This window comes from Lissotriton vulgaris, chromosome 8, assembly GCF_964263255.1.
Source record: "Lissotriton vulgaris chromosome 8, aLisVul1.2, whole genome shotgun sequence".
NCBI lineage: Eukaryota > Metazoa > Chordata > Amphibia > Caudata > Salamandridae > Lissotriton > Lissotriton vulgaris.
In genome coordinates this window covers 1,378,518,444-1,378,545,676 of record NC_141696.1, presented here as the reverse complement: position 1 = coordinate 1,378,545,676, position 27,233 = coordinate 1,378,518,444, and the positions used below count along the sequence as shown (strand labels likewise).

The 27,233-nt window shown below is 42.4% G+C and overlaps 1 protein-coding gene across 1 annotated transcript in view; it reads left to right on the top strand.

The window, feature by feature from the left end:
* The first annotated feature begins 1,605 nt into the window (after positions 1–1,605).
* Positions 1,606–27,233, top strand: part of RCAN1 (regulator of calcineurin 1) — a 311,157-nt gene continuing 285,529 nt past the window's right edge. Inside the window, exon 1 of the mRNA XM_086935368.1 lies at positions 1,606–2,145. Within this exon, the coding sequence (XP_086791494.1) occupies positions 1,945–2,145 (201 nt within the window). The 5' untranslated portion in view covers positions 1,606–1,944. The remainder of the gene's footprint in view (positions 2,146–27,233) is intronic.

Sequence of the window (27,233 nt, the reverse complement as noted above, 5' to 3'; positions counted from 1 at the left end):
TCACGCCAAAAGATGTCAGGTCTAACAAGAGATCATTGTAGGTTGCCCTAAGTGCGATAAGGGTGGTTCTCTACCCTGGCTCTCCGCTGTCAGAAAAAGTTAAACCAGTGTGAACCTTGAACATATTTTCTTATATCCTTTAGCACTAGAGGGCTTGAATAAAAGATCATTCAGGGGGGCATTGTATGAATCGTATAACAATGAAAGACATGCTATTGAGCACCTCAAACCATCGGTTGAAGGTACATGCCCCTCTTGGAGGCATCAGGCTCTGAACACCACATGCTACCCAAATATCTTCTGAAGAGCATTGGGCGTTGGAAAAGGAGCCTACTTTTTCGTCTCAGGGATGGTACTATAAAATATTCACTTTGTTTCCATTCGGGATTTAATAACAATCTTGAGCAGATGCCTTGCCCGTGTAGTACTGGCAGCAACCAAATGGTGGTACATTTTTTATTTTTCTGTAAGTTTTATGGAAAATACACAAAACAATATTTGATTCCATATTTTACGGCATCAGTCATTATCGATTACAAAACAGCGTACCTCGAAACCTTACAACTCGTAAATGATGACCTGATTTGCCGTGTAAGCTCGTTCTTACAAGCGGCAGTATGCTCACGTGCCTCCATGAGCGATTTTTAACATTATAAGAGCACTTAATAATGGTCAAGTGAATCCTGCAGGTGCGCAAGTTTAAACAAATCAAGTACATCTGTGCTATGCTGCGGGCACTGTTGACAACTAAATTGCACTTTATTTTATCATGATGTTGCTGCCAAACACCTGCCCAATCTTTTTGTATATTTTCGCGGACATGAAAACTCAAATATAATTACTTTTATTCAAGATGCTCCTAATATTGTTTACAATTAATTGCACTTTATTCTATTATGTTGCTGCTGTTAATGGCATGCCCAACCCTTGTTTTTAAACAATTTCTAGGGTATGGAGGGCATGTATAATCAATTATATTTGTATAATGTTTTTAATGTTGTTTATATTCATTGCACCTTATCAACAATATGATGTTGATATTGCATGCCCGCCCAACAGTTTTAAATGTTATTTTATCGGATTATCTATTTGTAAATTGTTAATATGGCTTTGCTGTCGTTCACTGCGCTTTTCCACACAGTGTATATTGTTGCAACTCTTTTTCATGAAATGTATACGTTTTACCCAGCCGTGAGCACCGCGGATTTAAATTAGTTTTTTAATGAGAATCTATATGAGATTGTAAATAAGAATTGGATCACTTTTGTTGGTAGTGATTGAATTGCGCTTTTATGGATACTTGTATCCGAATAAAGATTGAATTAAATTGATACAACACCCCTACGTTCAGCCCTGCCCCTCACGCCCCCCTCATTCTTGCGATAACGTTTTTGAAAGGGACACCGATTTCAAAACATTTTATTTTCGTGGGTTCAGAGCAAAAATGTTTGAAGACGTCCTAGACCGTGTTTTCAAACCTATTTTACAAGTCAGCTGCAATACACAAATACTGACAGCAAGTGGTGCTGTTGTCTTTCTGATTACCCACATGCCATGTGTCCCTTCCTGCGCCGTAGTGACGCCACCCGCTCATTACTGGCTACATTTGTGACGCTTTCTGGGTAACAAATGCTGACCTGTCCGGGGGTGCTGCGATGATCGGTTTGTAACGGGGGGGAGGGGGCTAATCACAGCACCAGAAACACCTCTTTTTGGGGAGCAACGTTTTAGAATCGTCTATTCTTTAAACCTGGGATTCAGGAATTTGTGCAGTGAGGGATTACAATGGGTCGAGCTATTGAAAATGTGTCTAACAGGACATGTGCATGAGAACTGACCCAGTCACCTGCAAAGGAAACAGTGAGGCAGCAGCTGGACCCCTGCTTCATTTCTGTCTGTGTTGTGCTGGTAAGAACTGAAGCCGCCCTTCGGAATTTTGTTAATATGGAGAGGGGCGATGGCATCTCTGCGGCCGAGGAGCAGCAGCAGCTGGAGCACAGGCTTCTGTGCAGCACCTCCCTGGAATCCGGGAACCCCTGGAACTTCATCCACAGCGACATGGAAGGGGTCGACATGCACTCCCTGCCCTGCGCCACCATCGCGTGCAACCTGAGCGGGAGGCTCTTCCTGGACAGTCGGTGCAGGGTGAGCACTGCAGGGGCTGCCCTCTGCCTTTCTTTCAGGGTTGGGACGGGCGGGGACTGTTGTGTTCAGGCGAGGGTCATTTGCGTTTTGGTCGCTGTGTGGAGTTAACATTTGTTTCCACAGTTTGTAATGCAGGTTTGATATTCAAAATCTCACCCACTTTTGTTTTCTCCTGTTGTCTCCTAAAGGCACACAAACCTATTTGGCAGGTAGGCTTGCTACAATGCACCTGAACGGTATCTTCTTTGACAGGCCTGCCTGCAGAAAACACAGTCGTTTCCATTTAGAAAACCCTGTATCTAATCTAGTTTTTTTTTCCACTGAGGGACAGTGTTTTAAATTCCAACCACGTTCGTATACGGTGTACCTGGCTACTCATGAATGCAAACGCTTTAGAGACACCCATACGGGTAGTAAACGCTATATGAAGGTTGCAATGCAACAGACAACCCGGTCTGCAGTTTGGAGCTCTGTGGACGAATATGATGACGCACAGCTGCGTCTTTGTGCTCTATTCTGTAGTGTCTTCTGCACAGAGGAGTCAGAGCAGAATGACACTGCAGCATTACGCTGTGCCCCTCTTTTGACTGGCAGTTTGGTGTTGGGTATTACTATAGGTCCTCTAGCAAAGCTTTGTGGCAGCTGCTGTCAAGGTAAAGCGCGCATGTGCAGACAGCGGGTGGGGGCGAGTCTGAGATTTATAAACTCATTGGCTTGGAGGCTTGTTGACATAGAAAAGGGACAATAGAGTGATTCCTTGCCAGCTTGAGTGGGCCCACCTTCACCATTTCGTTGAATTGAGTTGTATAGTTTAAAGTTGTAGTCAAGTATTTCATGTAGTGACGCACGATGAAAAAAAGGGGCACTAGAAAATGTTGAACCTGTCGGTTTCTTGTTTATGTTATTTTTTACTTTTGTTACGCAGCATTAACTTTTTCGAAGTAAACTGGTATTTATATGCAGATGTGTAACATGCTAATTGTACTCCGGAATGAAAAAAAGTGTTTTCCTTTCCCTCGAATAATGTTTTTTGATTAAAAAAAAGTACTGTTTTAAAGATCGTCCAGGTGGAGATTTAGGAAAAGATTTCCCGTTTCAAGATGGCAGCTGTGTTAGTAGTGCTTCTGATTTTTTCGTGTGAGCGCGACAGGGCTAGACCGACAACTACCTCTATACAGACGTCGGCAGTGGCGCGATTGTAGTGCAATAATCAGATCAAGTGACGCATTTAGGATGAGGGGGACTCCTAAAGCTTTTCAGAGCCAATAGGACGCAGAGTGCTTTTTTCGAGGGCGTTTTGTTTACTTTAAAGGCTGTCGCATTTCTGATTGCCCGTGAACATTCTGTACCAGACTTCATATTTCATAATGTGGGTGGGTGGGGTCCGATAACTGCCCAATTAAGACCATCAAGCATCCTTTGTTTAGAGAATACCGTGCAGGGTAATGCCTTTGTTGTCCATTCAGTATTTAAAAGCCAGGACGAGGGGCCTTTCTACGTTCGAGGACTGAATCACTCATGATGTCTCATATCTTTTGAGTCTGTTTCGCCCATCCACGCATTCGTACTTTTTTTGGGAAGGGGGGGTAGCTACAAGGTTAGGACAAATTACTCCTGGTATGTGACACCGTACAATTTTTTGCTTCAAATTGTTTTTATTAATTAGCTATTCTAAAATACAAAGGGCCGAATCTGTGCTTTAAGTGTGTTGTAAGAACGGATTTCCACGAATATCAGTAGATTTCCAATGTAAGTTTATTCATAGAAATACTCCACTTAACGCGCGATGCATCCGATCAGTAGACAGCCCAAAGGTGACTGTGGAAACGTTAAAGGCCCGCCACTGAATGGACATGCCGCGCGAGAACCATACATTCAAAGCATAACATAATGATGAACACAATACAAAGCATGGAGCATTGCGTGGCGCCCCACGCGATGCACATCGCGCGGCACCCGATAACCACTTACCACTACATACCACTACACCACCTTCTCCCTTACAATAACAAACAGATGAACAAAAAAAAATACATATTTTCCTTAAAATCATCAAATTTCCTAGGAACTCTAATGTTCCTGCCACGAGAAGAGCACATAGTAACATTTTGCACATTAGAATGAACATTAGAATGAGCATGAGACACAATGGCTGGAATAGGCCTAACGCGATTAACAGAAACATCCAGCCAATGACTCCAATCTAAATCCTCATCAGGTTCACCCCGCCTACTCTGCATAATTCCTACCTGTTGGTGGGAAACTTTTACTAGATGACGTTTGTTCCACCATCCCTTCCCATCAACAAATGCAGCCCCTTTACTGACTTTAAGAACTTGAGTAGGTTCAAATAATTTTGATTCCCCTTTCTTAACTCTATCAGGTTTTTTAATTAAAACCCAGTCCCCAACCAAAATATCCACAATCACAGGATTAGATTGCTTATCAAAATTCTTTTTCATTTGAATCTGCTTGTCGTTCACTTTTTTCCGTATGGAACTCAGGGCAATATTCTTTTCAGCAGACATATTTTGCAGCCAGGAAGGAAAGAAATTAGAATGAGCATCCCTGTTCCTTAACAAAGTAAATGGGGATACGCCTGTAGTACAGTGTGGTGATCTGTTACAATGCCATACTTTGTCCCTAATGAAATCAACCACACTAAGCTTGCATGTTAATGCAGTTTGTATGCCTTCCTTAATCACCTTATTCCCTCTCTCCACCAACCCATTGGATGAAGGAGAGTACAAAGCGACTTTCAACTGTTTAATATCCAAATCTCTTAGAAATTTGCACATTTTATCAGAAGTGAAATAAGTGCCATTATCAGTAACTATTACTCTCGGAGTACCTTCAACATTAAAAACTTTCCTTAAGAAAGCGATTGTAGAATCACAATCAGGTGTTTTCACAAACTCATGATACATCCATTTAGAATAATAGTCAACCATTAAAATCACATACTTTTCTATTGATCCAAAACAGAATACGGCCCAGAAAAATCTATACCAACTTTCTCCCAAGCAGTACGCGGGAACTCAGTTGGGTGCAAAGGAACTTTCAAAGTTTGCCAATGCTTGTCTGATAACAGACATTCAGGACAAGCATCAATCAACTTCCTAACCTGGTCTTCCATAGAGGGCCACCAGTAATGTTGCTTAATTCTCATGACGGTCTTAGTAACACCTAAATGTCCCTGATTGGGATACACAATTTGAAAGGGCGAATAAATGTGTCCCCTCTACGGACAATTCCATTCTTAACTGAGAGTTCCTCGGACACCTGAACAAACCTTCGCAAATCACCCTCTAAATTCCTAGGTTCAGGCCAACGATGTGTTGAATAATTTAGATTTTTCACAGCCTGCTGAGCAGAAAATCTGGATTTTATTAAGGACACGGAGGCAAATATTATGCAAATCTCCTTTATTACTACAGCTCAGTAGCAACAATTGAAGAACATGGAACTTCAATGAACATTCTAAAGAGGTATAAGTTCCTTGTAGACTATCTCTCTTCCTTCTTTGTCCAGGAAAAAACTGCGAAGAAAGATCATCATGAAGAACACAAATATAAGATTCAAAATAACTGGAGGACCAAGAACTTCCAAATACGAACTTCCAGAAGAGAAAAAACACTTATTCTGAAAGAAAAAGGTAAAATATCATAATATGAAAAAAAGAGTAGGGTGGGATACAATATAAGAGGAGGGATAATATTAGCCTCCGTGTCCTTAATAAAATCCAGATTTTCTGCTCAGCAGGCTGTGAAAAATCTAAATTTTATGGCACAACACAGAGGCCATATTATGCAAGTTTAAAGTGCAATAAGAACATTATCAATCACATTATTGATTGGTTTGAAGTAACAAGCTTTAAACATACTATCATTTGACCAATCTGCAGCTCTAAGGATATCTTGTAATCCTCCACCAAGACAGTAAGCTTTTGATGCAGAAGCACCTCTAATAGAATGAGCACCAAAAATTGAGACATCCACACCACTTTCGTTCATGACATTTTTTACCCATCTGGCTAAAGTTGGAGAAGAGACTCCTTTATAAGGAGATCTGTAAGAGATTAGTAATTGAGATTCATTTAATCTTAAAATTCTTGTTCTTTTTTCATATTCTTTTAAACATTTAACTACACAAAGTCTATTATTTCCGTTAAAATAGGCTTAGAAAATAGACGAAGATAGCGTTTTAGTTCTCTTTTTTAGGAAAAAACAAACTCCTTCAGGTTGAAAGGCTCTGTGAGATATCTAAAGCTTTAACATCTGAAGTTCTTCTAAAAGAAACTAAGCACAATAGAACAGTAAGTTTAAAAGAAATACGTTTAAGGGAAAGAGAAGAATTATCTCCCTACAAAGATAAAGTTCGAAGAACAAGGGTAACATCCCAGAGAGTAGTATACCTTGGACCAGATGGGTTAATAACCCTCATACTTCTCATTATTTTCTTAGTTAAAATGTTCTGTCCCACAGAAATTCCATTGATTAAGGAATGACCAGCTGATATTGCAGATCTATAAACGTTTACGGTTCTATAAGATAGACCGGAGGTGAAGAGGTCTGAAAGGTAATTAATAACATTAACTAAATCAGTTGAAATGGGATCGTAACATCGTTGAACGCACCAGCGAACCCATTTATTCCATGCCAATCTATATGCTTTCCTTGTTCCTGATGCCCAGGATTCAGAAATGAGTCTGAAAGCATTAGACGAAAGGCCAGGGATTCGCAATTGTCGCCGGAAATCTTCCATGCCGTCAGAGGAAGAAGTCCCTGTTCTACTAGTGGATGGATATGACCCTCTGGATCCAGTAGGATTTCTTTGAAAGAGGGAATTAGAATGGGAAAATCTATGCTCATTTCCAGGATGATAGGAAACCAAGCTTGGATCTCCAAAGAGGAGTTATTATTACCATGCTCTGTTTGTAACGTCGAGCATGAAGGAGAACTCGAGGAAGCATTGCAAAAGGGGGGAAAGCATAAGGTGCTAGACCTGTCCAATCTTGAAGGAAGGCATCTACACTCAGGGATTGAGGATCCGGTCTCCAACTGAAAAAGTTCTTCAGATGAGTATTCATACGGTCCGCAAACAGATCTGTTTTGAAGGGACCCCACATGGACTGAATTGTTAGGAATATTCGTCTGTTCAGTCTCCAATTGCTGGAGTCTCAGATATTTCTCGAGTACCAGTCCGCTACTTCGTTATTCAGTCCGGGAATGTGTTCTGCCACAACCGAAATACCTTTTGTTCAGACAAAAATTTCACAGGCTCTTCGCAAGGTCTGTTAAGTCCTTGGAGTGAGGACCCCCCAGTTTCGAAACGTACCGAACTGCTGACACATTGTCCATGTGAAGGGTTACACAACATTTCATAGAGTTCTGGGTAAAAGAACGAATTGCAAAGGAACCTGCTAGTAATTTCAAACAATTGATGTGTAGCAATTTCTCCTGAGGAGTCCAACGACCCCCGGTAGTCAAATTTCCACATCTGGCTCCCCATCCTTCCAAACTCGTATCTGACTCTATTATAAGATCTGGTTCTTCTCCAAAAATGGCTTTGCCATTTCATGCTTCCAGATTCTTTAGCCACCAAATCAGTTCTGTTTTCGATTCTTGATCTAAAAGGATTAGTTGGGAATAGGATTGGTTCAGTCTCAAGTAATGTGTCTTGAGTCTCTGTAGTGCCCGATAATGAAGTGGGCCTGGGAAGATGGCTTGAATTGTTGAAGAAAGGAGGCCTCGTAATTTGGCTAGAAATCTCAGGGGAAATTCTTTTAGCTTCAGAATTTTCCTGATTTCCTTCCTTACTTTGTCGCTTTGTAGGCGAAGTTCTGCCTTCACAGTGTCTACTAGAAAACCCAAAAATTGAGTTTGTTGGGAAGGAACTGTGCATGATTTTTTAAAGTTTATCACAAAGCCTAAGTGTTCCAATAGATTGATTATAAGGTTTGTATGAAGAACAACAGTCTTCTTCGACTGACCCATTATAAGTATGTCGTCGAGATATATTATCAGTCTTACTCCTTTTTCTCTCAGCCAAGAGGCAACTGGACGAAGAACCTTGGTGAAACACCATGGGGAAGAAGACAGACCGAAGGGAAGGCTGCAAAATTGATATAAATGGCCTTGCCATGTGAATTGGAGAAACTTTTGGTGGTGTATCCAAATCGGTATTGTTAGATAAGCGTCCTTAAGGTCTAACCTGGTCAACCTTTTCTTAAGATGTATCGTAGGAGGTGAATTCCCTCCATCTCAAAATGTTCATAAACTACCCATTGATTTAATTCTTTTAGATTTATGACTGGTCTTTGTTCCTTGTTTTTCTTTTCCACAAGGAATATATTGCTCAAGAAACCCATCTGAGTAGTCTCTATAATTGCACCTTTTTTTAGAAGTTCCTGAACCTCTTGAGATACTAGTGCTTTGTCCTTTCCAGAGAAAACTATTTCTCGGGGAGGTTTTGGTTGATGGGGAGTAGTTATAAACCCCCACATGCATCAATCTAGGATTTTGCATTTCTTAAATAGCGAAAATTAAGGAATCGCTATTTAGGAAATGCAAAATGCTATGCATCATTTTTTTCGGTATTTCTTTGTGTTTCGGTAAAAATCGCATTTTTTACCGAATCCCAAAGAAATACCGAATTCTTAAGTTAATTTTCGCAATTTCCATTGATTCCTATGGGCCAAAAGGCCCATAGGAGTCAATGCAAATTGCGAGTGGCACTTAGAAAATTTCATGGGTGCAGGGGGGGGTCCAAAGGACCCCTCCATGCACCCCTGAAATGTATTTTTCGCATCATGTTGCACTCACACATGTCCTAAAGACATGTGTGTCTGTAACATGAATGTTGAAAAAAAAACATTTAAAGCATTTTAAACACTTTTTCCAAATTTACCGAGTGGTTCAACCACTCGGTAAATTTGGAACCCTAAGTGCGAATTTTCACTTGTCAAAGTGATGATGCATTGCTTTTAAGAAGTCGCACATCTGCGACTTCTTAAAAGCACCCAAAATTTTAGAACTCGCAACAATGTTGCAAATTCTAAAATTGCTTCATGCATCCCAAAAAGCACTTTTGCATTCGCAAACGGCCGATTTTAAGGAATCGCACCGTTTGCGAATGAAAAAGTGCTTGATGCACGTGGGGGAAAATCTATTTTGTAACCTCTGACAGTATTGAGAACCCAAGGGTCTTTTGTTATTAGATTCCAGTTCCCAGCGAATTGGAGTAGTCTCCCCCCTACTTTTGGAGGGGTATCTAAAGGGTCTGGTAAGGTTCTTACCTGCAGAAAGTGAACGTTGTCTTCATTCTCCTCTAAAGTTGCTTCCGCGGTTTCTTTGTCTCTGCGGGTAGAACTGGTTGAAGTTCGAATTATTGGTGTATCTTCCTCCTCCGCGGGAGATGAAGGGTCTTGTGTTTGAGTTTCCACGGCCGGGGAAACGACCCCGCATTTTCCCGGCCCGTGTAAAAACACGATCTTGAATTTTTTTTGTCTTTTATGAATTCGTCTCCGAAAAGGAAGCCCTGTGTATTTTCCCCTCCATTACTTTTTGCCAATTCGATTAGTTTGGGATCTATTTTAAAGAGGATCCCTTTTTTCTGTCTATAGATAATGCAGTGTTGGCGTTACCAATTAAACAAATGGCCCTCTGAACCCATTCTCTGAGTTCCTTGGGGTCTACTTGGCGATCCTCGAGGTAAGCTGATTCAGCCATTTCAAAAATTTTAGAAATAGGACCCACCGTATCAAGGAGGCGGTCTTGACAGGATCTTAAGCCTTTGTCAATGCCTTTTCTTGGATCTCTAGAGGTCTTTGAGATAAAGGCAACAACCTTTGGGTCGAGTTCGGGAGTAGCCACAATTTTGTTTGGTAATGAGGGTCTAGGGCATTCGGAGCGTAACCTAGCTCTTACATCTTGTGGAATCTCTTTTTTAAGCCAGAATGTAAGGTAGTCTCCCACATGTTGGGAGGGGGTCCAATCTGGTGATAAAAGATGTTTGATCAGGAGGGGGTTAAACATCGGATTACCCAAAGGGTCCAAGAGACCCATGTTATTATCTTGGGCCTTTAGTGCCGATTGTGAGCTCCCCGTTCCCCTTTCTTGCGCCTCTTCCTCGTCGGTATTGAATTCAGAAGAACAAGAGAGATCTATTTCAGGTTCTGAATTGTCACTAGTATCAATATCAATAGGGGGCTCTGGGCCTTCATTTTTCCCAAATGGGGTGCCCAAGGCACCATTCATGTCACCACCCCGAGGGTGTGAGGGGAGGGAGGATGTTTTTGATCTTTTAGGGTCTTTACCTTTACTTCCTCCAAATCTCCGCTTTTTTGGAGCCTTTATTGCTCCTTCTTGGTAACTACTAGTGGAAGGGCGTGGGGATGTTAAGGATTCCAGTTTTATATTGATGGTTTCATCAAAAGATCCGATTGCCTTTTCAAAGGCTTTATTAATAAGTCTTTCTAGATGTCCCTCGATGTTTGGCAGAGGTTCAGACATCATGTATTTAATTATTTTGAGATAATAATTGTAATTATTTAAATATCGATTAAAATTACAATTTTGGTAATGTTGAAGGAAATCCGATCAAAAGCTCTATTTTCGTCGATGAGTTGTGCCCGATAAGCGTTTCAACTGTCATTCTCTCGAGGGATATGTATGAAGTTTCCCAATTGTACAAAATGGTCGCTTAATAATGGTGATAGGGCCATTCCCAATGACCTAAGATGGCCGACACGCACGTAATGACGTGCGCGGGCCGAAACTAACAGTCATTCCTCTAATCTGTCCTCTTCCGGCGTTTGTTGTCGGAAGGGGTTCGTGAAATCGAAGCATCTCGGCGAAATGCGGGAAGATTGGGAGGTTATGGCAACCAGAAAAATCTAAGGTGAGGAGTTATTTTAAAAATCGGAGCGAGTGAGCAACGGGTAGAAGTTAGTCTTGCGCCGCGCAATTTAAAGAGAAATTCTATGCCTAATCCGTTATTTTTTCATTAAGGAGGGCGTTCTATCTTGTATATCGACCAAAGTGAAAAGGGAACATATTATTTTGGCATTAAACAACAAAAAAAGCACCAAAGAGGAGTTATTACAGGAAAAAAAACGAGTGCTATAATGGAATACAGTCAACGCCCATTAGTGTAACATTATATATCATACATAGACTCTGAACAAAGCAAAGACATGTAAAAATCAATTAAGAGATATAGAGAGATACTTATCTTTCTGAGCAGTAGCAACAAAGAAGGAAGAGAGATAGTCTACAAGGAACTTTATACCTCTTTAGAATGTTCATGGAAGTTCCATGTTCTTCAATTGTTGCTACTGAGCTGTAGTAATAAAGGAGATTTGCATAATATGGCCTCCGTGTCGTGCCATAAAATCAATGACTTTCTGAATAACCGTATCGTTTTCATTAGCAGACTTCCAATCCATCTCGGATATAACTGGACTCATTTCACACACCGCATCAATCACAGCAACACATTCAATATCCTCCTCTGAGATGTCCTCATCATCATCCTTCACCATGGAGAGTCTAGAAAGGCAGTCGGCACAGACATTTTTCCCGCCCTGAATATGTTTAACTTCAAAATGAAATTCTTGCAACTTAGAAACTAGCCTCATCAACCTTGCTGACATGCAAGAAGAGCCTACTTTATTGAAAATGTAAATCAGGGGTTTATGGTCAGTAACCAGTTCAAACTTCCGACCCCAAATATACGTCCTGAACTTTTGTACTGCTCAGGCACAAGCTAATGCTTCTCGCTCGATGGTACTGTACTTAGCTTCAAAAGGTTTGAGGGACCTAGAAGCGAAAGCAACGGTCTGTTCATGTCCCTTCACCCTTTGCGTAAGCACTGCTCCAAGTCCAGACTTGCTGGTATCAACTGTTATGATCGAAATACAATCCTCTCTAAAGGCGTGAAGGGCTCTTGCAGACTCAATCATCTTTTTTACCTCGTCAAAGACCTTATCCATTTCTGGGGACCAAACAAAGGTACAACCTTTCCTTAATAGCATTCGCAGAGGTTCAACTAATTGAGAATAAGACGGAACAAACCTAGCGTAGTATTCCGCCAAACCAAGAAAGGACCGAAGGGAATCTTTATTTGTAGGATGTTTGGCATCTTCAATGGCTCTAATAACAGAAAACTTTGGTTTAATCCCCTCATGGGAAACAGTGTGACCCAAGTATTCGAGCTCACTAACTGCAAATTTACACTTGTCACTCCGGACGGTCATATTTTTAGACAACAAAATTTCGAGCACACGTCTCAGAATCATATTATGTTCATCCAAAGATTTTGCAAAAATTAAAATATCGTTAAGGTATGCTTGAACTCCCTCAACCTCATGAAAGAGGGAATTCATAAGTTTCTGGAAAATGCTTCTGGCTGACGCTAAGCCAAACGGAAGGCGCAAAAACGTATACGCCCCAAACGGAGTGATGAAGGTAGTCATATCTCGAGAGTCTTTTGATAAAGCGACTTGATGGTATGCCGATTTCAAATCAATCAGCGAAAACCATTTGGCGCCACCCAGATTAGATAGGAGCTCATGAATTTTTGGTAGGGGATGACAATCTATGATAATATTTTTATTTAAAGCGCGCAAGTCCGCGCAGAGCCTAATTTCGCCAGACTTCTTGCGTGCGACTATGATGGGGGCCACCCACTGGGAAGAGTCAACAGGTTCTATGATGCTCTGATCACACAATTATTTTAATGACTTTTTCAATTCCCACCGAACACTCAGGGGAACGGATCGGACTCTATGAGCAACAGGTTGGGCTCCTGGAACTAATCTGATCTTTTGTTCAAATCCTTTCACACTGCCCACATTGTTGCTAAACACTGGTTTGAATTCATCAATAATCTGTTTTAAGTTAAAAGAATCAGAATTAGACAAGTCACAGTCAATACTAGAGACCGGTAGTTCGCTGACCTTGATAGGATACTCGTCCTCGGGAACTAAGTATAGGTTCATGCGAGCGAGGTCCTTCCAACCAACTATATTTTTCCCTTTTTCCTTTTTCTGCAACATAGATTTTAGTCATGGTTTCTCTACCCAAACACTGCACTAATCCTGTAAAATACCCAATCATGTTAACCTCATAGATGCTATTAAACATTCCTCCCCAGTGCTGCGCTGTCCATTAGAACTAGTGCTGAATGGACGTTCAATGGTCGTGCGCAGCACTGGGGAGGTAGTGCTGCCGTCGGCCAATGCACCGAGGCAGCACTTAAGGGGTTAATATCCTTTTCGCCAAAGACTTTTGGATTTATATCCGACTGTAATAAATCAACTTTCCTTTTCCACAAATCATAAAACGATGAATCCCTCAAAATGGGGAATGGTGATCCTGACTCTGCCATAACCTGTAAAGGAACATTATCAATTATTGCAGAACATAATGGATCCTTTATGTCATCGATTTCACAGTCTAAGGTAACAACTATGTTGCTGATAGAATTGCTACAATAATCAACTTTGGAATCAATACAATTCACATTAGGTGGTTTCTTCACATTTCTACAAACCCCTTGGAAATGCCCCACTTTTCTACAAATTAGGCAACGCTTGTTAACAGCAGGACATCCTTGGAAGTTCCCAATGTGAGTCTTGGACCCGCATCTATAACAAAACATATTTTGTTTCTTCTGAGTAAACTTCACATTTTTGTTTTTAAAGTTTACAGAACAAATAGCATTGTCTTGACAAGAATCTAAAGGATTGACAAAGTTAATTCCACTCTTTGTAGAATCAGACATCACTTTGCTAGTGAGTGTAGAACGTTCAATACTCAAGGAAAGATCAATCACTTCATCCAATAAAAGATTCTTGCTTCCCAAAATCCGTTCTTTGATTTTCTAAGAAGAACAATTGAAGACAAACTGATCCCTGATATAATTATCGGTTAACGGACCAAAGTCACATGTTGTTGCTAAAACTCTAAGAGCGGATATGTACTCCTCAACTTTCTCCTCCGCTTTCTGTTTTCTAGCATAAAAATTATGTTGTTCCAACATAATGTTTGGCTCTTCTGCGAACTGTTTCTTTAAACAAGCAACTGCTTCGAGATAAACATTCCACCGTTGATCACCAGATTAAGAAGTAGGAGGAGGAATGGGAGGACCACTTTTAAAAATTCTTTGTGCAGCTTGACCAAGACAACCAAAAAGGATGGCAAATTTACGTTCAGGTGTGTAAGCAACAGCATCTATAGCAACAAGGTGGTTTTCAAAAAGGGCAAACCACTCTTTCCAAATGATCTCAGGGCTCCCAGGTTTATTTAAGAAAGGTGGTGGCTCGGTAATTTGCTGTAATTGCAAATTAGCCATAATTCAATAAATTAACCTAAGAATCTCGAGAAGAAGAATTAAATAAAAAGAATAACCACTTTATATTGATGCTGAAACTAGTGTGGCATGCAAAAACACAAATATAAATACTGTACTATAAATGGTAATGAACATGACTGTAACTGTAAATAAATTAAATAGTTAAAGCAATTCAAAATGATAATGATTCAGGCATGCGTGTCGCTGTAGTAACGCGCTGATAGCACTTAAATCAGTAAATAAATTGAAGCGTGCGAGTCGCTGTAGCAACACGCCGAAATAAAAGGTTCTCCTTAGAAAAGCGTGCGCGTCGCTGTAGCAACGCGCTGAAAATGCACAAATCAGAAAGAGGTTCTCCTCGGCAAAGGTCACAGCGGTGCACACCCAAGCAATTAAAGCGTGCGCGTCGCTGTGGCAACGAGCCGAAGTTAACACCAAATCTCTGTCTGAGCCGATTGGTCGAACAAATGCTCCAGGACCAATGAAAATGGGGGTAAGAGTTTAACCAATCATCCAAATCACTGGCAATAACAAGAGTCACAAGCAGACTTCAAAGGCCAATCATCCAACTGATTTCAAAGGCCAATCGTGACGAAGGAAGTCAAAATAATGAAGTAACTGGGCTTCAGCACGGACCAATCACACCTCATAATTCATTTTCAACGTACCTTATCCGAGGAAATGCAAAGAACACTGAAAATCCTACCGGGATACTCTTAGAAATGAGATCAACCGGGATTAAGGCAGCAGGTACGACATTCACTCGGAGATCTGAAGTAGAAAAAAATGTTGAAATTCACTTGCGTGGGTGTGGGTGGAGTCTCCCGATCGTCGCCAATTGTTGTAAGAAAGGATTTCCACAAATATCAGTAGATTTCCAATGTAAGTTTGTTCATAGAAATACTCCACCCAACGCGCGATGCATCCGATCAGTAGACAGCCCAACGGTGACTTAGGAAACGTTAAAGGCCCTCCACTGAACGGACACGCCGCGCGAGAACCATACATTCAAAGCATAACCTAATGATGAACACAATAACAAAGCGTGGAGCATCGCGCGGCGCCCCGTGCAATGGACGGTGCACATTGCGCGGTACCTCGCGTGATGCACGATAACCACTTACCACTACACACCACTACAAAGTGGGCGGGCAAAGCCGGTTTCCGAGTACCTTTACGTCTTTCATTTGCAATAGGAAGTAGTGACTACCTTCTATTGCAAATCTCCCTTTCTTATACAAAATAAAAGTAAGTATGCATTGATACAAACTAATATAAATTGTATTCCTTAAACTTAACAGGCATAATGATTTTCCTGTTTGAAGAATTTGACAATGTGCTAGAAATTGAAGAATCTTCCCAATGTTGTTACGAATCACCATTTCATCATTTGAAGATTCCTCAAAAGTGTCACCCCTTATTGCTAATTCTGTACACAAATCTGGTACTCTTGAATTATCCAATGTTTCACTGTGATTATACTGGGCTGTTGCCCGAATGGTACCATGTAAACTCAATAAAATATATATTTTTTAAAAAGTGTCACCCCAGAAATAACATTTTTATCAAATGCATTCCCTTCAACAACACTTTTAGAAATAATGTGTGGTATTTGGCTGTCTAACTCCCAAGTAATACAGGCACGAATATCATCATATTGTTTTTCTTTTCAATTATTTCTTTCTGATATGGTTTAATACCCACAATGGTGCACTTATTCCACCAGCGATGCGTTACTCTCGAATTTGTGCAGGTCTTGAAAAATTTGATTTGCCTTTAGTTGCTTTTTGGGCTTTTTTAGAAGAATCCAGCTTCTAATTGCAAAATCTTTTTTTGTCATAACTGGTGTATCCACTGCACTTTTATACCTGCATCCAAAGATCTCTCCAACACAATCATCCACTTTCCTATGGTTCTGCAAACCTCTCTCCACTGAATGTAGAATGTTTGACTTATCAAAACATGGCTCCAGAACTGTTTTCATATCCCTACCTTTCAACAAATAAAAGGGGAAAAAACAGTGATCGAATGAGGAGTATTAAGGTATCCCCACACTTTTCCCCCAAAGGCTTACATACATCCAAATGGGATGCCAACGCTGGCTGTACTCCTTCCTTAAAAAACTTTTGGGACTTTTCTACTAAGCCACTGGCAGCAGAAAAAACAATGGTGTTTTCTCATGCTTACTTAAAAATTCCAACATTTTCTTTGAAGTGAAATGTGTTCTATTGTCAGACACAAGTATCTGAGTATTCTCTTCTGTGCAAAACACTCCCTAAAAGAAATCAATAACTGAATCAGTGGTGAGCATAGGCACAAACTCATAAGATACCCACTTTGAATAGTAGCCAATGAGTACAATTAGAAATCTCATATCCTCTTGTAAAACATTATATGGTCCTGAGAAATCTATAGCTAACTTGACCCACGGTTGAACCGGCAAATAATTTAATCTGGTTTTCAATTTGTTAACCTTCCAATCCTTATCAGATAATAAACATTCTGGGCATTTGTTAATATATTGCTCAACATAGGTATCCATGCCCGGCCACCAATAAAATACAAAAATGTACTTTTTTTGTACCAGACTGTTGGAAAACGAGGCATTAGTTGTGAGGCCTACACAAATAATGGATCTACATTTGTCCTTCACTGGGAACTAAACACCCCATTGTAGCGCTTGACTCTCAGTGGGTAGCGTTGCAGAGCAGTCCAAGGCTTACTCAAGGGAGGTGGTATGGGTGAGTAATCACCATTTAAAGGGATGCAGAAATAACACTCAATAATTGATTGTCCAGTTTGTGCTTTTCTTTATAAAAAGGAAGATTACATTTATTACTCACACTACTCAATACTATGCATACATTTCAAAATATACCTAAGCTGATGGAAATACTTCTTGACATTGTGTATACATTCCCACCCTTCCCGCAGGAGGGGGTCTTGTACCACCACACTCACATGTATGAACATCATCTTGCCTCCAAATGCCACGGGCTGGCCATAACCTGGATTGAGGGTCCTTTCCACTGACACCTCCCCAGTGGTTGCCCACCCCAGACTTTCAACAAGCATTTATCATGGGAACACCTGCCATAGTGACATATAACCCTGAATGAGAGCACTAATACTGACCATACATTATACACACTTAAATTACAGTGGCTGTCAGTCTGATTGTTCAACTAATTCAGTAGTAAGGATACCTGTCTAAGCATACCTTGGAATGAGGGGTACGCTTCATGTCTGCTAATGTATGATGCAAGTCAATCACAGCCCCTAAAAGCGATCACATTCATAATCACATGGTTATGCAATTACAACCAGGCACCCTGGCAAGAATGCTGGCAACATATTTCTAGTTGACTTGTAACATCACAAATGGCATTTGACCTCCAGCCCCCAAAAGGACCACATTTACTAATGGACCTTATGTGCAATTACACCTTTCCACCCCCAGGGTATGTCTCCACTGTGACAATCCATATTCAGCCTCTCACACCTGAGTGTAGTCCTTACCACCAGCTCCCAGGTGAAGAACGAAAGTTCCAGCATTAGGTAAGCTTGAAAACATGGACGAACCAATGAGTGGTTATTTCTTTGTAGTCCTTAGAGACTTAGGGTGAGGACTTTCAAATTCTGTGCTCTGGGAGGCTGTGTTGCTCCTGCAGCTTCTGCAGCTCACCCTGCACCTTTGCATTCAAATGGTGGAGAACCCATCTTCCTGGGTTCACCACATGCCAAAAAAACAAGCAGTTTTAATTTAATCTGACCCATGCTCTGCAGGGCATTATAGGTCTTTCTCCTGAGAACATGCATACTAGTGCAGCTGCTCTTCTGCTGCTCTGTGGAGAGCCATGCTGCTGGACTGGCGGCTTCGCCGCATTCCGCCCTTCCTCCGGGTCCGGGCCTCCTGCATACAGGTAAGCTGGAGAGCATCTTGGGTAGCCCACCCGGCTGCTCTCGCCGGCTCCCTGCTTGGCCAGCACTCTCGCGTGCTGCCACAGGAGCTGGCCCTTCATTCTGGTCTGCCGGCCGGGCGGGGCCGCGGGGAAGTGTGACAGTACTCCACTCTCCTTTCTCCCCCCTCCTTTCTGCCTGCACCTGGGGCCCAGGGATGATGTCCTGGGCCCCCACCCACCTTCACGGGGAGCGCAATGGTGCTCCACGACTTCCTCTTAGGTAGAACCTGGGGATGGGGTTCCGGACACCTGAGACCTCTTCATGGGGGGCGCGATGGCTCTCCCTGGCTTCATTTTCGTCAGGCAGTTTCACGGTGGTGTGACAGCGCTCCACAACTTTACTTCGTTGAGTCCCAGGGTTGGGATCCTTGGCCCTATAGACACCTTCACAGGAGGCACGTCAGCACTCCGCGACGTCACATTCTTCTAGGGGCAGCCCCGCGACCTGACCCACCAAGGGTATATCCTATCAGAGACCGGCGGCAGAACGTTCCGGTAAAAGGTCAAAGCTTGTCTAGCTTCTGGGGGCGGACCTCGAAGGACCGATTTCCCCAATGTTGGTCTCGTATCGCTTCTGGTGGCCAGCCCTAGCTACCTGGAACACTTTTAGCCGCTCTCCTGGCCTCCAAGAAGGCGAACTCAGCAAGGAGCTGTCTTCACTGGCTCCCAGTGCCAGACTTTCACCTGGCTCTTCTTCTGGACCTCTCCTCTCCTTGCGCAGAAGCTCAGGCTTCCTCTCACTGGTCCTGGACTCCCTTAGAGGCACAGTCCAGAGTCCTGGGGCAGTCGGGGGGTTCCTCCTTCCAACTGCCCATGGCACCAGTTTCGAGCACCAGTCTTCCTCAGCAAGACCATGCCCCAGAGACCTTCTCTTCCTGTGCAAAACCTTTAAAGAGAAAATGGAGGGTGCTGGCAGGAAGTCACTTCTGCTCTATCTTGCAGTGACATATCACCTCTGTGCCCCTGATGCCTCCTTCCTGCACAGGCCGGCCTCTGGGATACTTCAAGATGGCGCCGTCCAGGGGTCTCATGCCACATGGTCTCTCCTGGAGAAAAGTACTCTGCCCTGGGAAATGCTTCCAGTGAAGGACTAGGCCTCTGATGCTACAGCTTGGGGAGGAAGGTCATTAATCCAACCTGACAGGGTCACACCAGGCCTGGGCTCTGATTCTGAGCTGAATCTGAGTAATATGGCATTTCTGGAGGACCCATAAGCAGTACAGACATGGCTTTAGACATAGCAGGAGGGTTCTTCTCACACAACTTACAGTTTACTTTAGTGCGTGTCTGGAGTTTGTAAGCCATAGGGAACTGAAACTACCCCATGTGGTTTCCTTCTCCGTAAGAGTATAATGGAGTGATCCTACAGTGAAACAGTAAAGCACACTGACTATCCCATACACGTGTCTCCCCACATTAAAATGCCTATTCCATTTCACCAACCCACTTTGCATAGTCCCTTCCACACCATTCTATCTGTACCCGGCTCCTGGGCTGCGCATGCCAGAAATCTCTCCTGCACAGCCCTTGCACAGGTGCACACACGTGTCCACATGTAACCAGTCCGGTGCCCCTTACCCTGGCTGCAGCACAGTGGCCTTATCTCTCAAGGCGGACACCGGTGGAACCCCCATGCAGTCCATTTTATCATAAGTTTACTGTTGGTGAGTCCCAGCTAACCAGGTTCTCCCACTGTAAAAGCTAAAAAAAACAGGTGTTCAAAAAGTGAAAAATCTGGTTCAGAAGCACCTTCTCAGACTGACATACCTGGATGTCCGTTATGTGCTGATTTCAAAAGTTTCTCAATTAATGTACATGGTACAATAAATCCTTGCCCAGTGATTAAATTATTCGTAATAGATAATTCAGATGAGACTTGTTGATAAGGTACAAAACACTTCTGCAAATTTTTTATAGGTGGCCAACAATTAGTAATAGAAACTTTAATTTGATTGAGTATGTCATCATGGTCATACGCTTGCATTCATTTGTTTTCAGTGATGCATCCAATAGTGTACTCTGATGCATCTATTACAGAAGCAACACTCTTCATCATGATGCACCTTGTTTTCCATATTATCTTTGAGGGGCATCAGGGACAGACAATCAGCCCTATAGTTGGCTCCTCCAGGTATATAATTAATTTCAAGATTGTATTCTTAAAATGTTGACACAATTTTGAGCCGCAGATACAGCAGTGTCTCTCTGCTGCTGGGTGCCAGAGAGAACTGTTGATGTGTGGGCTTTAACAAGAACTGGCACCTTTGGCTTAATTCTACCTGCACCTTTATATTTTCTAATTCTTGCATCAATTACACTCTGAGAGTCAGGGCTGTCTCGTTTACAGACAGCTTTTTGCTGTCTGTTGTCAAAAAATTTATTGTCGCACATACCACAGCTTACAGTGAGGTCTGAGCAAGCCAACTTCTTTCTATTGGTTGACTTTCTGCTCAGTCACTTTCATTTACTTGCTTATTCGATGGCTTTCCGTCCTCTTCGTGAGTTTGTTCCTCCCACGGAGCATACCTTCTTTACCATCCTTTGTATGGACGACTTGTATCATTTAACGGCTCATATTCAGTATAGTACTTTTTTCTTTCAGCACTTCATAAGAATGCATGTGTTTTCTTGCTCTCTCGTGCTGTTTCCCGGCGTGCTCCGTCTACTTGCCTCCCACCTCAGTTTGTCCATTACCCCCCACCCCAGCTTGTTCATTGCCTCCCCTAACCCTCATGCCTTTTTCAATGCATTTCTTTTCTCCTACCTCAAGTGCCAGTCATTTTCTTCCTCCTCCTCCTCATCCTCCTCCCCAGGGCCACTGCCCTCTTGGGATTCTGGTTCAGAATATTCCAGGAAATTCCAAGGTTTATGATCCTTAAGAATTCCAAATGGGCCCTCACCAGAATTATCACTGTCCTGGTTCGCGTTTAAGGCTGTTTACATGTGCGCCCTCTCAAAAGTATACAGAGCTTTCTGAAGGTCTAACTCAGTGGATTCCCTATCTATAGCTAGTCCCTTCTCCCTGCAGAAAGCCTTTAACTCCTCCATATTGTATAGCAACAGGTCGCCGAGATCAATGGTTGACTCTATTTTGGCAAGGTACTGTACTACTGATGCAAACATGAAACGTCCCAGGTGTAAGTAGATGAAGCAGGAGTAAAGTAAAAAAAAATGACCAATGTGAAAGAGGAGGAGAAAAACTCATAATAACCTTGGGGCAGAGTTGTAGTGAAACAGTGAGTTACTATGGTACTGCACTAATACAAGTCCTATCCTCACCGCTGATCACCAATGCTACAAATGGGGTTTCCCGTTGGCTAAAGTAGGCACCCCAGCCAGGCAGAACTCACATCTCTAGTCAGGGGAAGTCAGATAACACACCAAGATAACCTGTGCTCACCCTCTGGTACCTTGGAACAGTGCAGGCAGGGTTATCTACAGAGGCATTGTGTAAAGTATTTGTGCAAAACACTTGTACAGTAACACAATGAATACACTACAAAAGAGACTCCATGCAGAGTTATGTAAAAATAGCTTTCTATATTGTGCAAAAAAACAAGGAGACCAAAACGATATGTATCGATAAATACTTTGTAAGTAATAAAGGTTGTTAGGGTAAATCACGTAAATTGCAGTGAAATTATACTTGCTACATCAGAAACCCTAGGGTACAGGAGCACCTGCATTCCTATTAGCTTCTTTACAGTCACTGCAGTGAAATCCTAATGATAGAATCAACATAAGCCAGTTTTAGTTTCTGGAGACGCCCCACGCCTCTTTCGGGGTCCTGCACCGAGGTGTCACCCCTCAAATGCGGAATAGCCAATGCCCCCCTAAGTCTGGCAGGTCTGGGGCCACCCGGATCAGAACTTCTCTACCACAAAACAGAGCAGCCTGCGAAGGAGCGCTGGATGGCTAGAGCAGCAGGCATTAGGCAAACCAACAATCCCTTGAAGAGCACTGGAGGGCACAAAGAAGGCAGCAGGCCAGCACACCCAGGCAAGTTGCAAAAGTGGTAGTCCCTCCTGCAGCCCAGCAGGCAGCAGGCCAACAAAGCAATGCAGTCAGCAAAATGGCAATTTCTCCTGGCAGCACAGCAGTCCTCTTGCAATGTGCACATTTAGAGCCAGCAGCGTCAGGTTACATGGTTAAAAGTCCCACACAGAGTCTTAAGGGTCTAAAGGTAAGGGGTCAGAGCCCCAGTAGTTATATTCAAACATACTTAGGATGTAGGGGGTGACTTCAAAAGAACCATTAGAAGTGCGCAAGGATCCCTTACAATCCAGGCCTGTCTCCAGACGATCAGTAAGGTGTAATTCAGCCCTTTGTGTGATGGCAGAATACAACCTATTCAAATGTAAGTGTGAACCACTTGTCCCTTTGTCTGACCAGGAAGGCTATCAGAATACAGAATAATGCTGATGTATCCCCTATCCCACAAAAGCCAACTTTCTAAAAGTGGAATTTCTAAAACAGTAGTGTAAAATCCAACTTCCCCAGTAAGTAAGTTTATCACTGCCTTTCTAAACGTACCAAACATGGCATCGCCAATCTTTTCCGATCAGGAATTACACTTAAAAGAAAGGGAATCCCCGATGCTAGCCTATGAGAACAGTAGGCCTCATATAAGTAAACAATTAAAGAGGCTGTTTCTCACCACCAGGACATGCAAAACATAAAGGTACATGCCCTACCTTTTATGTACACAGCACCCTGCCCAAAGGGCTACCTAGGGCCTACCTTAGGGGTGACCTCTGTGCAATAGGATGTAACAGATGTAGCATTACGGCTAGAGCGGACGACCTCGAAGTTAGGGAACCGGCTTCGAGTCTTGGCAACTACGCTAAACATCCTGTGATTTGGGGCAAATCACTTAATCTCCCTGTGCCTAGCAAAAATAAATGTGTTCTTCTGTAACGAGACTGGTGCTCATGTAAAGCGCCCTTATACCCAATGTCTCGGGTCTAGTTCGCGCTATATAAAACTCTAAAAAAATTTAATGAAAAAAAGGGGAGTTTAAGGCTTAGCCAGTAGTTTTAAATGCCAAGTGAAAGTAGCAGTAAACTGTGCACACAGGCCCTGTGGCGTAAGGCCCGAGACAGGTTTGAAAGGCTACTTCTGTGGGTGGCACAGTCAGTGCTGCAGGCCCAGTGGTAGCGTTTAACTTACAATCCCTGGCTATATGGTATACCACTTTACAAGGGATTTAAAAGTAAATCAGATATGCAAAAGAGGAGTGAACCAATTATACCATGTTTAGAGGAAAGAGCACTTGCACTTTAGCTCTGGTTAGCAGTGGTAAAGTGCCCAGAGTGCTAAAGGGAGCAAAAACGAGCTCAGAAAATGTAGATAGAGGATGGCAACAAGTTTGGGGTAACCCTGCAAAAGGGCCATTTCCAACAATCACCCTCTGCCTTGCCATGATTTTTAAATGGATGCTTTTACCAATCTTGGTCAGTTATCTTAAATGGTTTGGCCTCAAAAAGGTTTGCTAGTTTATTCACTACCATATTCTAGTTATGAGTGGCACTTTCGTTCATTTCTTTGCTTGAACATACCATTCATATTTTCTTTTCACTTCAGTTAGTAATCTATCCTATTTCAGCAGGTAGATGGCGCAATGGTATTTCTTGTTAGTACCTCTTTGTTAACAGGCAATCAAGACCAAAGAACAGGGGTTTTCCATTTTTCTTGCAATCATCACATTTTACATTTGTTTTGCTAATCCACATTTTTTCCCGAATATACTTGACAATTTTTTTAATATTTTTATATTGGACACTTATTCTAGGTTGATTCTACCTTTTTTAGGTCTCTCGCGACAGGAAAGCAGTCACCTGACTTTATGTGATGTACAAAAAAAGAGCTTTTAGTACTATTGAGGTAGGGGCCTAGGCTCCACTGACATTTTGTTCCCATTAGTGCAGGAGTTGATATGGGCCAAGTTGTGTGCTTCCACTAAAAAAGAGTGCTTATGCACTTTTTGGCTTGTGTGAAAGCTTATAGTCAATACAGCAGGACTGAGTTGGTTATAGTGGCAAAGCAGTGGTCATTGCTATAGGTCTGGTCTGTTTATTGGGAAATTTTACGATCAATGTAGCTTTTATTGTGAAAAGTATGTGTTAACATTGATCCATTTAAGGGTGGATTGTTATTATTTGTAATGACAGCCTGCGGAGAAGGATTTTGTTACATAGAATCTCACAGATTACTGTAGTATTCAACGGGTTTGATGTGACCACCCACAAGACAAACCCTGGGGGGTTTTCACTGTGATGATTTGTGTTAATCCCTTTTAAAAATTGTTTTTGTAGAGCTTTATATAGCGCAAACTAGACCCGAAGATATCGGGTATCAGAGCACTTTACATAGCACCGGTTTCGTTATACTTTTGATATTTATAGTAAGCCCTATTGCTTGATTATAATTAATACCTGTAGGCATGATGGTTACCAGCTTGTGTGCGCTTGAATGAGCCTGTGTTGATTAGTGTTCAAGCCAATGATAAAGGCCATAGAACTTATTGCTTGAAGGTGAAATGTTATGCCAGATTTGATATGCCATTATTTAATGTTATGACAAAGCAAGTAGGCCTGACTTACTTGATTGTGATAAGCCTGTGTTAACGACAGTAAGGATTTAGGGACGGATTATTATTATACTGTGTTAAAGCCTGTAGGCAGGTATTTTGTCATATAGAATCTCATAGGTTGCCATAGCAGGCAAGGGGTTTGATTTTAGTGACCTACCTGAACAAGCCATGGTGATAGAAGGTGTACAGTGGTCCTGATGAGGGATTTTATATTGGTTAGACCACTGTGATTTTGTACATATTTGTAATGAAATCGAGGTCGATCTGATGGTTAACTTCTGGAAATCTCATTCCCCTAACACAATAGGTCTGAGATGGTTATGGTGATAAGCCCTTGATAACATCTTTAGACTTGATCTGTTTATTATGAAAAGTTACAATAAAGGCAATAAGCCTTACTTATTTAATGTGAAAAGCATATTTTAAAGTCATTTACTTGTAGATTGTTATTAATCTGTATTAAAGGCAACAGATAGGTATTATCTTATTTAATTTAATTTAACAGATTTCATTAGTAGGCAAGGGTTTTGCTTTTGGTTATCCCCCTGAGAAATTGTGGGTATTAAAGATTTACACTGTGAGAATGCGTGACGAGCTCTACTAGGAGAGATAATATTTTGCTTAGCCAGCTGTAATTTTGTATACTATTTTACTTTATGACTGTGTGCCTGCCTGATGGTAGCCTGTGTGAAAGCTTATGCTAAAATCTGTTGGGCCTGAGTTGCTTGTGGTTACAAGCTGTTGACCATATTAGTGTCCTGATACACGTTATGTCCGATGCTATAGGTATGATCTGCTTATTATGGAAAGTTATGACAAAGGCAGTAGGCCTGACTAACATATTGTGAAAACCATGCGTTAAAGTTAGTAGGCTTGTAGGTGTCGATTGTTATACTAAACCATGTAGGCAGTACAGTAGTAAGCAAGGATTTTGTTATTAGTTAACACGTCTCACCAATTGTGGTGTTGGAAATTGGGTTACATGTTGAGGGGGGTGAAACCCTACTCAAGCAGAAACCACAATTCTGGTCAGGGTGAAACACAAGTAAACCCCAAATTAACCTGTGCTTAACCCTCTGGTAGCTTGGCACAAAAGCAGTCTAGCTTAACTTAGAGACAATGTGTTAAAAATGTATGCAGCACTCCAATCAGTAATAAAGTGAAAACACAACACAAGAAAATTCCCTCACCAATTTAGAACAATAGAGTAAAATATAATAAATTATTCAAGACCAAAACAACAAAAATCCAATTAGTAGAACCGGAGATATGCAATTTTAAAAACCAATTTTATTGAGCAGAAGAGTATCAAGAATGTGGTATCTTCACATACCAAGATCCCCACAACAGTATCAATGCACAGTTATATACTCGTTAATCCATGAGCAAATGATGAAGCTCAGCTTTAAAGACGTCCCAACTGCCCACCCCAACCCCGGCTACTCCCCCACCCCTACCCAACACCCCCCCCCACCACACATGTACAGAGGCAACATGAAGACGGTACACATAAAAGAATCAGGTATGATGCAACCAGGGCTTTGCCATTCGGGCCAGGAATGTCACTGCAATCAAATGTCCTCCTCCTGTTCCGCTGGGGGATCCAAGGACAGGCCGCGGTAGTCGGCCCACCGCTTCCAGATTTTGAAATGTTTGCGCGGGCAACCTCGCGCCTCAAAGACTGGCTTCTCAAGGCCCATAAAGTAGTCCAGCCCAGCCTTCCATGCAGACAGGGGGGGAGCCCTTACAGATTTCCAAGCCCGAGCCAGGTCACGCTTGGCCACGACCAGGCCCAGGAGCAACAGGTGGCGCTTGTAGACGTTACCCCCTACCCCTTCCATAACGTGCAGCAGGCCTAATCGGTGGGTACGAGGAAGATCCCATCCCAGGACCTCAGCCAGGCAACTCCATACTCCCCCCCAGAAGCCAGCCAGGCGACCACACGACCACACTGTATGCAGCAAAGAGCCAGGCACCTCCCCACAACGCAGGCACTCCGAGGACGCAATCAAACCAGCCTTCCACAGGCGTTCACGTGTGTAATAGGCACGATGCAAGTATTTGAATTGTATCAGGCGGAGCCGAACCGCAACAGCGGTGCCACGTGGGGACTCCAGCGCCTCCCTCCAATCATCCTCGTCCAGGGCGCCCACATCCACCTCCCATGCTTCCCGAAG